This window comes from Phascolarctos cinereus, unplaced genomic scaffold (genome assembly GCF_003287225.1).
Source record: "Phascolarctos cinereus isolate Bilbo 61053 unplaced genomic scaffold, phaCin_HiC Scaffold_2;HRSCAF=192, whole genome shotgun sequence".
In the NCBI taxonomy this organism is placed as follows: domain Eukaryota; kingdom Metazoa; phylum Chordata; class Mammalia; order Diprotodontia; family Phascolarctidae; genus Phascolarctos; species Phascolarctos cinereus.
Genome location: NW_027555625.1, coordinates 292,148,483 through 292,161,918, shown reverse-complemented (window position 1 = coordinate 292,161,918; position 13,436 = coordinate 292,148,483). Strand labels below are relative to the sequence as shown.

The following is a 13,436-nucleotide window of genomic DNA, read 5'->3' as shown; positions in this document are numbered from 1 at the left end:
CCTATAACACTGAAATGAAATATTAACTGGCATACGGTGCCTCTGGCCATCAGTACAATTATATAGATTCTCTTAGATAGAATCCCAGGCTACTATACAAGAAGCTTTAGTTTAGAAGAAAAGAAACAACAAGGACAAAATCCATTTTGGTAACTGATATGGATTCTGGGGTTTTTTTCCCTTTTAACTTTTCTTTTCTTTCTTCATAAAAGTGTTCCCATGTGGATGTCTTCCTTCTTCATAACAGAGTCATGTACTAGTTTACAATTTTAATTTCTTTATGTAAATTACAGACATTAGAGAATTGGAAATAAAATTGTAATTACTAATTTATTATGCAAAATTATATTTTAATTAAAATGCACATTGTGAATTTTATTCTTTTGCCACTAGCTAAAGCCCAGTTTGCAACTTTCCAGTTCAGACTTTGAAATGCAAAGATTTAAAAATCTGTTTCAAATCATAGCTTTATATATAAATATAATCTGTACACTGCATGAATTATACAATAACTGATCTACCATCATAGAGGAGATCAAAATTTCAGAAGAGAGATCAGACCCAGTTCAAAATTAAAGAAACAGGTTACTTCTTTGTTAATGGAAGACGTTTCAGCCTGTAAAAAGAAAATTAAAAATCAAGTATCACTAAACTTTAACAATATATTTTGTGGGATTCTCTAACATTCATCTTTATTGCCTCTCTACCAATTGAACACTAAGAACGTTAGAATATATTCTTTTCAACGCAATCAATTTATAGTCATTGGTCAGTCAATAAGAACAGAACAAAAGTTGGTCATCTCTCTATCACTGGCTCATTACCTTCAGAAATGTGCCTCTCAACATGATCCTTGGTCTAACAGCACACAGTTGTCAAATCTAAGCTTCTTCACAGCAGAGCCTATTTTGTTTTTCTACTCCCAGCCCTATCACAATTCCTTGCACATCAACTAACCAATCAACATTTATTAATTGCCTTCTACGTACTAGATGCTGGGAACACAAATACAAAGAGTGAAGCAATTCCCACTTGCAAAAAGTTTACATTATGGTGGCAAAGAATTGGAAATTGAGAGGATGCCCATCAACTGGGGAATGGCTGAGCAAGTTGTGGTACATGAATGTAATGGAATACTATTGTGCTATAAGAAATGATGAACAGGCTGACTTCAGAAAAGCCTGGAAAGACTTATACAGTCTAATGCTGAGTGAAGTAAGAAGAACCAAGAGGACTTTGTACACAATAACAGCCACGTTATACAATGACTAATATTGTTAAACTGAACCCTTCTCAGTATTACAAGGATCTAAGACACTTCCAGAGGCCTCGGGATGGAAAATGCTGTCCACATCCAAAGAAAGAACTATGGAAGTCGAATCGCTCTCACTTATTTTTACCTTCTGTTGAGTTTTGTTTCATCTTTCTGATGGTTCCTTCTATTGGTTTTAATTTTTACTTACAACTTCACTAACGTGAAAATATGTTTAATGGGTATGTAAATGTAAAGCCTATATCAGATTGTGCGCCGTCTTGGGGAGGGTGGGGGTGAGGAAGGGGGAGAAAAATTTTCAACTCAAAAGCATATGGAAGTGATTGTTGATAAATCAAAATAAAAATAAAATTTTTTTAAAAAGTTTACATTATAATGGGGAAGGCAATATGTGTAAAAATACATACAATATAAATATAAAGTTAATAAATACAAACACATACAAAATAAATACAATGTAGTTTGGGGGATCAGGAAAAGCTTCATGTAAAGGATGGTGCTTCACCTTCTAAAATAGAGGGAATTAAGGAGTGCACTTCAGACGCAGCATGGCCAGTACAGAGGCACAGCAGGTGGAGGATGGAATGTATGAGGGACAGAAAAAAAGCTCAACTGGGCTGCACTGCAGAGTGTGGGAGGGGGTATGATATCTAATGAGGCTGGAAAGACAGGTTGAGGCCAGATTGTGAAATGATTTAGAAGCCAAACAAGAGAGTTTCTATTTTATCTTAGAGGCAACAGGAAACCACCAGAGTTGGCTGAGTAGGGGACTAGAATGATCAAATCTGTGCTCAACTAAAATGACTTTGGCAACAATGTGTAGAGTGAACTAGAGTGGGAAGAGACCTGAACCAGGAAGAACAATTAGGAGGCTTGCAATAATCTAGGTGAGTAAGGGGTGATGAGGACCTAAATGATAGTAAACTGCATGAATAGAAAGAAGGGGCTGGATGTTGTGAAGTTAAAAACAGCAAGATCTGACAGCAGATTAGATATATGGGGTAAGGGAGAGTGAGGAGTGCAGAATAATGCTGAGGTCATGAACCCAAAAGGCCAGAAAGATGACAGTGCCTTCAAGAGAAATAGGGAAGTCTGGAAGAGAGGAGCATTAGCGGAAAAGATAACGAGTTCAGTTTTAGACATATTAAGTATAAGATGTCTCTAAGTCATCTCGTTTGAAATGTCCAATAGGCAACTGGTAAAGTGGGACTAAAGGTCAGAGGACAGACTGGGCCTGGATACACAGACACAGAAATAGATACACACACACACATCCCGCACCCCATCTACCCATACACACATATACACATGTATATATCTGGGAATCATCTGCACAGAGAAAATAGTTAAACCCATGGCTGCTGGTGAGGTTACTGAGAAAGAATAGTGGGAAAAGAAGACAGTGAGGGGGGCATCATATAGCTGATGAGCCAGAAAAAAAAGGCTCTCAAGGAACATTCAAGACAGGTGGGAAAACCAGAATAGAGTGAGACAATGTGTAGGAGGAGAGGGTGGTCACCAGTGTCAAATGCAGCAGAAAGTCAGCAGAATGCAGCAGTAACAAATGCAGAGACTATGAAAGAGACCATCAGATCTGACAAATAAAGAGATCATTGATAACTCTAGAGAAAGAAGTTTCATATTAGTTGAGCAGGTTCAGCTTCGACCTCAGCTGAATTTGCAGAGCCCAGTTGCAGTTGAGCTTAGAAACCAGATGCAAAGGACCAAGGAAGGCAGTGAGTCTCGACAAATTTTTTTTGCTGAGAAAGGGAGGAAAGAGAGATTAAAGGACGAGGAGTAAAGTTTAGTGAAGGTTTTTTAAGGATGGGAGAGATTTGGCCATGTTTGAAGTCAATAGGGAAGGAAACCACAGATAGCAAGAGACTGAAGATTAGCAGGGAGGAGGATGAGTGAGGATTTGCTCTGCAATAGACTAGAGGTGATGGATCAAGTGCACATGTAAAGAAGTTGGTGTTGGCAAGGAGAAGGGCCACTTCTTTGTCAGAACTGGGGGAAAGGAAGAGAGATGATATCAAGGTGCTGTGAAATGAAGAAAACAGGAGAGAATAATAGGCACTTAGTAACTGTTGAACTGAATTAATATAAATTGTGTTATAAAAGAAGTACAAAGAAGAGTTCTCATCTGGGGTCCATCAATAATTTACTGTTTGACCTTTGGAAAGTGGTTTTTACTTCAATATCAAATATGACTGAGGATTTTATTTCAAAACCTAATTCTCAGTCCATTATCATTGTAAAGGCTAATAAGTACAAAACAGAGCCACGTGTACTTTCAATACTAGAAGGACCAGGTACATCAATTAATGCAAAAATATTATAATTCTGCTTTGAAATAAAATTTTTTATCCTATCATCTCCATTTTCTTTGTCTTGCAGATAAAAAAAAACATGCGCTGTGTCAACTGAAACAGTTTGGTCCTTTGAGATAGTCTTAAATTCTGGTTCTCCTAGTGTTAACTGTACTGCATACAGATGTAAAGAAATAACCTGAACTTGTAAAAAGAATGTTAGGAATCATCTCTTTCAACCTTTTATTCCTCTTGATGGGGAAATCCAAAGAAACTAAGATGTAACAAAGGTAACGGTTTCAATGTTTAGCACCAAGACCAGAACTCAGGTCTCTTGACTTACACTTCAAGGCCTTGAATCCATTCTTCCTGCTGGCTCCATTTCTATGTCAGCGGAATACAAAAGAATGCCATACCTTCTCAGAAGTTCCTGAGGTGATATGTCTTTGACCTCTGAATCACTCTGGCTGTCACTGCTATCAACACTCTCCGAACTACTACTCTTCTCTGTTTTTTTATTTTTCTGTTTGCCTTTCTGTTTATGCTTCTTATGTTTCCTTTTCTGAAAGAAAGAGAGGAAGGAAGGAAGGAAGGAAGGAAGGAAGGAAGGAAGGAAGGAAGGAAGGAAGGAAGGAAGGAAGGAAGGAAGAAGAAAGAAAGGAAGAAAGGAAGGAAGGAAGGAAGGAAGGAAGGAAGGAAGGAAGGAAGGAAGGAAGGAAGGAAGGAAGGAAAGAAAGAAAGAAAGAAAGAAAGAAAGAAAGAAAGAAAGAAAGAAAGAAAGAAAGAAAGAAAGAAAGAAAGAAAAATACAGTTGCTTAGTTCTGCATTTCCCTTGTTTTAGTGTGAAGCTTTGAGGTATTCTGGAATAAATGGATACATTCTAGAAAAAATAATAATGAGAAAAAAGACAGTTGGGTTCATTAAAAACAAAAAAACCCAATTTCAAAATGAAATCCAGCATACTTTGGTGTAGCAAAGAAATAACAATATTTACACAGCACAGGGGTACAAACTTTAACTCCTTAACAAACATATTCAGGGCACAGTCCTGCAGACACTGCACTTTCAAGATGGTCTAACTCAAGTGACCTTGTTTTTCTTGAACGCTTCTGAACGGCTAGAAATCTGGGTGACAGACATCATGGAAATGCATAAAGAGAGGGGCTAGTCAGAAAAACAATACGACTATCATCTCGTAAAAACAAGAAAACATAGTTAAGAAATAATTTTATTTTAAAATTTATCTACGATACTTTTTAACCCCTTAATTCATCTCAAGAAGGTATGATTCTTCACTATCACTTATTTTTACCTTCTGTCGAGTTTTGTTTCATCTTTCTGATGGTTCCTCCTATTGGTTTCAATTTTTACTTACAACTTCACTACTGTGAAAATATATTTAATAGGAATGTAAATGTAAAGCCTATATCAGATTGTGTGCCGTCTTGGGGAGGGTGGGGGGGAGAAAGGGGGAGAAAAATTTTCAACTCAAAAGAATATGGAAGTGATTGTTGATAAATCAAAATAAATTAATAAATTTTTTAAAACTAAATAAAGGAGGTATGATTCTTACGTATTTTTTCTCTCGTCTGTTAATATTGAGCTATTTCTAGTCTACTTTCCTATCCTACATTCTACCTCAGCTTCCATTACTAACTTACTCAGATCAAAAGATCACACTATGATCCCAAGAAGAAAAAAAAGTAAAGTATTTAGTTTAATCATTACCAAAATATAACATTTCAAATGCTAAAAGTCTTTCAACTGTCTAACATCAGTTACTAAATAGCAAATTAGGAACTGGCACTCATGCTGACACTTCTGTCATCAACAATGTTTAATTTCACTGTTTCCTAAACAACATATGACCAAGGAATTTCTAATGTTTCATAAAATCTTTCTTGCCAATTAGTACCAAAGGGTAATGGACAGAAGGTAGGTGTGACAGGAAACTACGTATTAACAGTAATATGGTGGAAAAAATACATTTCTAATACGTGTCTCTATATCACTAAATATGTCTAACAGCAAATGGATAGCTTGGCCAGTGGAAGGCTAGCTGGACAGATGCTTTCCCTTTCCTGTAAAATTCACAGGTATATCAGAAACTGAATGATAATAATAAATAACTACTCCCAATTTACATAGAGCTTTATGGTTTATAATTTGCTTTTACTCATAACCACTCCATGAAATGGATAGTATAAGGATTATTATCAACATTTTATAGATGAAGAAATTCTGGCTGGAGCCTGGGAACAAGGGAGCCTAAACTAAAACCCTGCTATCCAGAGTCAAAGTCCAGGGGCTCTGTCCATTACGCTATTACCACCTCTATAAGAGATTGAAAAACACTGAGTGGTGTATGTAGCAGTTGTTAGAATATAAAAATGGTATTTGTTGCACCTGGAAGTCATAAACCATGCTTTTTTTCTCCTAGGAAAACTCATTAATCTCTTTTTGATGAGCCAACAGCTCCAATGAGAATAGGAAAATAAACATCAACAGATTGAGAAGCAAACTTTCAAATTAGGAACAATCTATTTGTTTGTTACTTGCTAACAAACTTTTATCTAGCTGACAGACTTCACCCATGACAAAAATACAACTATTTTTTAAAAGCACACAATATTTCTAATTGCTAACTACATTTCACGTCTAAAATCAAGCTAAGCCCAACAAGAAATGCTCTCAGAAATGTTCTCATTTGGCACTCAACAGTCAACATGAGGCATTCTCAGGCTTAGAAAATACTTTCATTACTCTAAGATACACAACAGCATTTGCATATCCTCCTGAAACTTCTTTTTGTTCATATTACTAAAAAAACAATACACTTGAAGACATCTATTTTCTTACTTAGAAAGAAAAAACTTCAGAGAAAAAAGGAAAGTTTGTACATAAAAATCTAACCTTTTGGGAAGGGCGTACGAGCACCAAGGATTCACCTTTCAGAATCTGAGGGTTTGATGGCTTACCACAGTCTGGCTTTGAGGACTGAGCCTGAGAATTATTTTTAGGTGAAGAAAAAGCATGTGACAGACCAGGAAAACAACCACCAATGGCACTCTTCCACCTATTCCACCAAGAACAAATTTACCTTTTCTTTTTTGTGCTTGTGGTCTTTCTTTGTCTTCCGTTTTTCTTTGCTCTTCTTAGGTTTCTCTTTTGGGTGGCCTTCCAAAAAGCTGGACTGTGGCACAGGTTCATGTTTCTGACGAGCATCTAAAATTAAATTCAAGTTAAAGTGTAGAAAACACACAAGCTAACAGGAGCAAAAAGGTTGAAGATATCAAAACTGAATTAGCACTAAAGATTGGAGTTAATATTAAGGTAGAATTTGTGTCTGTGGACTCATTTCTGTTGCATTCAAATACCAATGTATTAGTATACTTAATCCAATTCAACAAACAATTATTGTAAGCCTAATTATACACAAGGCACCATACATTAGCACTTTTAAAGAGCTACCACAGCACGTACCCATTATGAGACCTATGTACTCTATTATATTCTCATTTGAGAGATTGAGGATAAAAATCAAATTATTCTGCTAATACACATTTTTAATTTACCATCAGATCAGCTATTTTAGAAAATCAGTTTTAGAAACAGTCGTTCTAAAAAACAGAGCCTCTTAAACTAAAAACCATTTATCTATCATTGTATCATTAAGAATGGCTGACCAGGAAGGCCTGGGAAGACTTATGTGAATTGAGATAAGTGAAATAAGTAGAACCAGAGAAACAAAATACACTTCAATACCACCAAAATTTGTCCCTGTATTCCTTCCCCCCCAACCAGAAGGCCATCCCATATAATGAATAATATTTAAAAGGAAAGAAAAAGAGAAAGGAGAGAGAAAAAAAATCAGCAAAACTGATTAATACACCAAAAATGTCTGAAAATATATGTACCATTCCACACCCCTGGACCTTCTACCTTGACAAAGGAATATGGAGGATAGGAGGTAGTTGGGGGGAGGGGGGAGGGGGGAATGTCTTCTAATATCTCTTCTTTGAGACCATATTCAACCAAAAAAACCTAACTGATCACTGTATGGTTATACTATTCAAGTTTGATCCTGATGATCTGAAATCAAATGTACCTCCCTGCCTCCTTTGCAGAGGTAGAGAACTGTGGATGTGGTACATTGTAGAGCTTGATTAATTTGTTGATTAGTTTTACTGAACTGCTTTTTTCTCCTCTTTAATTCTTTATGATAAAGAATGAACTCTAGTCAGGAATAGGGATGGAGGTACTGACAGATGAATGATGTGAGAACAAAAGATGTCAATAACATTTTTTAAATAGCTGAACAATTAATAAGCAGAGTATTTTCCCCAAAGCTAAATTTACCACTTCAAACTTGAGACCAAGATATTTTTATATAATACAATTTAGAACCTGTCAAACAACAAAAAATTATGAAATTCACAACAAATAAAATAATTAAGTCAATGTAAACCCATTTTATACTCAAGAGAGTTCAAAAGTTTCAGTTTTCATTATTTTCCAACATCCCAAAGACGGAAATGTCTTTGTTTTCTAACCCTAACATTAGAAACGTATCTCTTAGTATACACTTGCCCAATTTTACTTACTCCAATCTTTTTGACAAGTTATCAATATTCTTCTTCACACTATTGTGAATATTCACTTTACTCACCTATTATCAAACTGAAGCTTTTTACTAAAATGAAATTCAGAATATTATATGAAAATGAGACATAAAGAAGATTAGACATTTAAAAGTATACTCGCTAGTTCAGTTTTCACCAAGGGCCCCTGAAAGAGATGAAAATAAATACTTCATGATCAGCAGCCAGGTGACACAGGGGATAGAGTGCTACAACTGAAATGAGGAAGACGAGTTAAAATCTGACCTCAGACAGACTAGATGAGCAAGTCACTGCACCTATCTGCTCAGTTTCCTCAACTGTAAAATGGGGAATATAATAACACCTACATCCCAGGGCTGTTAGGATAGAATGAGATAATAATTGCAAAGCACTTAGCACACTGTAGGCACTTAATAAATGCTTATAGTCTCTCCCTACACAGTAAACAAATGCTACTCTGTTTTCTTAAAAGAGAAAAACAGGAAAAAATAATGTGACCTGCACTTTCATCTAAACCCCCAAATCCACTGCATGCTGAATGTGCTGCAGAGGGTTAGGTTAACATTTATCAATAGAATAGACTTAATGCCCCCGATCTACAAATGGCATAAATTATATTGTTACTGATACCACATTATTAGAAACCACAACAGTTTGACATATTGACTATAAAGATCGCCATTTCCTCATCTGTAACATTAGGGTAGATGACTACAGATGGCCTCTAAGGTCCCTTCCAGCTCTAGAGCTATGATCCTGTGAATGGATTTTTCTCTAGCGTTTTTCAGATCCAAGTACTTTAAATATATTATCTTCTTTTGTGATTCCCTACAACCATCCAGGGAAGTTAAAAGGTGTGTCCTGTCCCTTCCCTCACCCATCCCCCCACCCCCACTGTTCCCCCACCTCCCTGGGGCAGACCTATGATTTTATTGGGTATAGGGAACTTCTGGTGAGAAAACTCCCTTTCCCAATGCTTACTAGCACCTGCTTTGCAGCTTACTGTCTTAAAAAGAATTATCTAGGGCACTACAAAGTTAAGTGTCTTACAGAGGGTCACACAGCCACTATGTATCAGAAGTGGGATTTATAGTAACCTAGTGCTTGATAAACCCAAAGATCCTAGCCTTTGGGATAAGAAGTCACCATCTTGACAAAAACTGCTTGGAAAACTGGAAAACAACAGGGGACAAACAAGGTATAGCACAACATCTAACACTGTATGTCAAGATAAGGTCAAAGTGGGTACATGATTTAGACATAAAGAGTGACATCATAAGCAAATCAGAAGAGGAAGGAGTAGTCTACCTGTCAGATCTACAAAAAAAGGGAAGAATTCATGACCAAACATGAGATAGAGAGCGTTACGAAAAGTAAAATAGATAATTTTGATTATATTAAATTAAAAAGCTTCTGCACAAACAAAACCAATGCAACCAAGATTAGAAGGAAAGCAGAAAGCTGGGAAACAATCTTTACAGTCAGTGTCTCTGATAAAGGCCTCATTTCTCAAATTTATAGAGAACTAAGTCAAGTTTATAAAAATACAAGCCATTCCCTAGTTGATAAATGGTCAAAGGATATGAGCAGGCAGTTTTCAAATGAAGAGATCATATCTATAAGCATATGAAGAAGTGCTCTAAATCATTTTTGATTTGAGAAATGCAAATTAAAACAACTCTGAGGTACCACCTCATACCTATCAGATTGACCAATACGACAAAAAAGGAAAATGATAAATGTTGAAGAGGATGTAGGACAATTGGGACACTAATGCACTGTTGGTAGAGTTGTGAACTGATCCACTCAGTCTGGAGAGCAATTTGGAATTATGTCCAAAGAGTAACCAAACTGTGCATACCCTTTGATTCAGCAATACTACTACTAAGTCTGTATCTCAAAGAGATCATGAGAAGGGAAAGTATTTACATCAGCCCTTTTCGTGGTGACAAAATATTGGAAATTGAAGGAGCGACCATCAATCGGGGAATGGCTGAACAAGCTGTGGTATATGAATGTAACAGTATACCATTGTACAATAAAAAATGATGAACAGGCAGATTTCAGAAAAACTTAGATTTGTATGAACTGATGCAAAGTCAAATCAACAGATCAGGAAAACACTGTACACAGTATCAGCAACATTGTGCAATGATCAACTATGAATGACTCAGCTCTTCTCAACAACACAATGATCCAAGACAAGTACAAAGGACTCATGAAGGAAAATACTATCCATATCCAGATAAAGACTTGATGGACTCAGAATGCAGACTGAAGCATACTTTTTTCACTTGCTTTATTACTTTTCATGTTTTTTTTCCTTTTGATCTGTTTCTTTTTTCACAACTGTGACTAATAATGGAAATGAGTTTTACATGATAGCACATGTATAACTATATCAAATTGCCTACCATTTTAGGAAGAGGGGAAGAGAGGAAGGGAGGGAGAAAGAAAACTTGGAACTCAAAATCTTGTAAAAGTGAATGCTAAAAATTGTCTTGACATGTAATCGGGAAAAAAATAAAACACTATTAAAAAAAAAAAAGAGGTGGGATTGATCCCAGCTATTCATCCATTATATCATACTGCCTTCCAGAAAATACATTAATCTATTTAGAGATGAGGAAACAGGCTCAGAGGGACGGATTTATGTTAAATCAGGAAATGAGTGGTAGGGCTGGGACTTAAACCCAAGCATTCTAGAAGATTCTAAGTGCTATACTGTTTCTTAGTACAGAGATTTAAGGGTACTATACTATACTATTTTCCTTTTCAAAAGTCCTTCCATACCTTTTTTTTAAAGACTGATAAAGTTTTAAACACTTAAGATTTTCATACTCAACATCTTTAAAAGATGAAAAGTAAAGTTCAAGTTATTTTTCTTTGAAAAGATTCTGAAGGGGGCAGCTAGGTGGCGCAATGGATACAGCACCGGGCCTGAAGTCAGGAGGACCTGAGTTCAAATCCAACCTCAGACCAAACACTTGACACTTACTAGCTGTGTGACCCTGGGCAAGTCACTTAACCCCAATTGCCTAAAAACAAAACAAAACAAAACAAAAAAAAAAGAAAAGATTTTGAAGGCTATAAACCAACAAATGTTATGATCAGATGGAATAGAAACAGATTCCACATTATTAATTTCTCTTTGGATCTTAGTGTCCTCATCTTTAAAATGAGGATATCTTCTGTACAAGTTATCTCAGTGTCTGATTAAAGCAATGACCACAAAATTATTACATTCATTTCCTGAGCTTGCCAGCGTACACAATAACCTGAGCATTTACAGAGGTGGCTTGGTAGGTTTGAATGAGCGTTGTGTTGAGAGTCAGAAGACTCAATTTCATGATTTCATGAATACAATGTGAATTTTATTTTTAGATTTGCAAGAACACTAACTCACAATATCTGCTTGCTTTATTAAAGGCAGTTAACTTATTTTGTTAAGATAATAACTAACATATCAACACTTTTAAAAAGTTCTTTGTACCTCACCTGATCTTTATAACACCTACTTGAGATTGGTCTTATTATTATTAGTCTTATCTTACAGATGAGGAAACAGGTTGTGAGAGGTTAAGTGACTTGCCCAGGGTCACAAAGCTAATATCTGAGGCAGGATTTGAATATAAGTCTTCCTGACTCCAAGTCCCAGCTGCCTCAAAGGATCAGATTCAGAGCTGGAAAGAACCTCAAAGGCCATCTCCTCCAACCCTTTCATTTTATAAATTAGGAACATAAGCCTAAGGACACACAGACAGTAAGTCTCAGAGGAAAGAGATGAACTCAGGTCTTCTCATTCCAGAGCCCATGGCTCTTTTTGGTGTACCATACTTTCTCTATGAAAAATTTATTTTAATAGCTTTAATACAGACTTCTCAGCACCATAACAGGTCAATCAGGCTCCCCGTATTTTGGCTCTAACACTGACTCCTTTCTTTCTATTCTTGGTTCCAGCCACACTAGACAACAGGTCATCTCTAATGTCCTGCCCTTTCCACGCCTGTGCATGTGTGTGAACAATTCCCTGCCTAGAGACATCTTCTCTTCCTCTCCTTTGGCTGATCTGACCATCACAGCCCAGCTTAGGGGTCATTTTCTCTATGAAACCTTCACTGACTTCAGCTGAAAGCAGTCCACCTGTCTTCCTTTGCTCATGCATCACATTCTACTTTGTTTGGGTACATCATATTTTTCCTTCTGCCTGCTTCACTCCATTAGATTAAGTGTAGTCTTGCCAAGGGCAAGAATAACAGGGCTTTTTTCATGTTCACATCACTGTTGCTTAGGAAGATGTTTCACACATAACAGGTATTTTGTAACTGTTTATTGAATTGAAATAAAATTTAGAAGAAAAAAATTTAATTTAATTTAAAACATTTAAATTAAAAAAAAGAAATTCAGAAGTAAGAGAATGGATATTATCTGTGAAGCAAATATGTATACCCAGGGTCCTCAACTTACTAGGACAGAACACAGGAGGGAGCCGTGGGCCAAATTCTTCTCTTTCATCAAGCTGCATCTTCTGTAAAGTAACAGGAGGCACTGGCTCATTGACCACCAGGGCACTGACTGGATAAAATAAGCATATTTTAATTTTTCAAAAAGAAACACCTCAGGAAAAAAATGTACAAATATGCAGGATTATCTTCTGTTATAAAGTAATGATGCAATTTAAAAATTAATCACAGTGTACAAGTTAATAATCCTATTTCTTTCCCATATTTTCAAAAGAAAAGGACTGACATTTGCAACATTTTATATTTATATGGAACTTTTCATCATGAAGGCTGCCAGAAGATTAAAGTTATATACCTAGGTTAATAAACATAATAGATATTGCCAGTAAAAGATTTTTAGCACACATAACTGTACAGAAGGAATCATAAAATCCATATAGCTTTAGAATACGATTTTTTTCCTGCCGAAAAAACAACTAGAGAATGTATTAAATTAGACCTCCGTATAGTTTTTCGAAGATCCAAACCTGGATTTGCAAAGATGAGGACCTAAGAAGTCAAGTGAATTTTCACTTTTTTATGGCTATTATTTACTTATAATGCCTGCAGTGCTGCAGTTCTACATCCCTATGACTGAATACACAAATCAAATGAAATATGTGTTAACTGGTTTTCCAATTTTAAAGTGCTCTGTGTCAGCTAGTAGGACTGTGAGAAAATCCTGCTTCTCTGGTATAAAGTTGACAACAATTTAGTTCATGCTTCTGAA

At 36.1% G+C, this 13,436-nt stretch overlaps 1 protein-coding gene across 2 annotated transcripts in view; it reads right to left on the bottom strand.

Moving 5' to 3' along the window:
* Positions 1-311: 311 nt before the first annotated feature.
* GPATCH1 (G-patch domain containing 1) overlaps positions 312-13,436 on the bottom strand; it is a 50,098-nt gene continuing 36,973 nt past the window's right edge. The window contains exons 17-20 of one of the 2 annotated variants that reach the window (XM_020985034.2): positions 12,672-12,779; positions 6,683-6,807; positions 3,999-4,144; positions 312-616 (exon numbers count right to left, since the gene is read on the bottom strand). In XM_020985034.2, coding sequence (XP_020840693.1) covers positions 586-616; positions 3,999-4,144; positions 6,683-6,807; positions 12,672-12,779 — 410 coding nt within the window. In that variant the 3' untranslated portion in view covers positions 312-585. Of the gene's footprint in view, positions 4,145-6,682; positions 6,808-12,671; positions 12,780-13,436 lie in introns of both variants that reach the window. The other variant, XM_078150100.1, reaches the window with a different exon arrangement.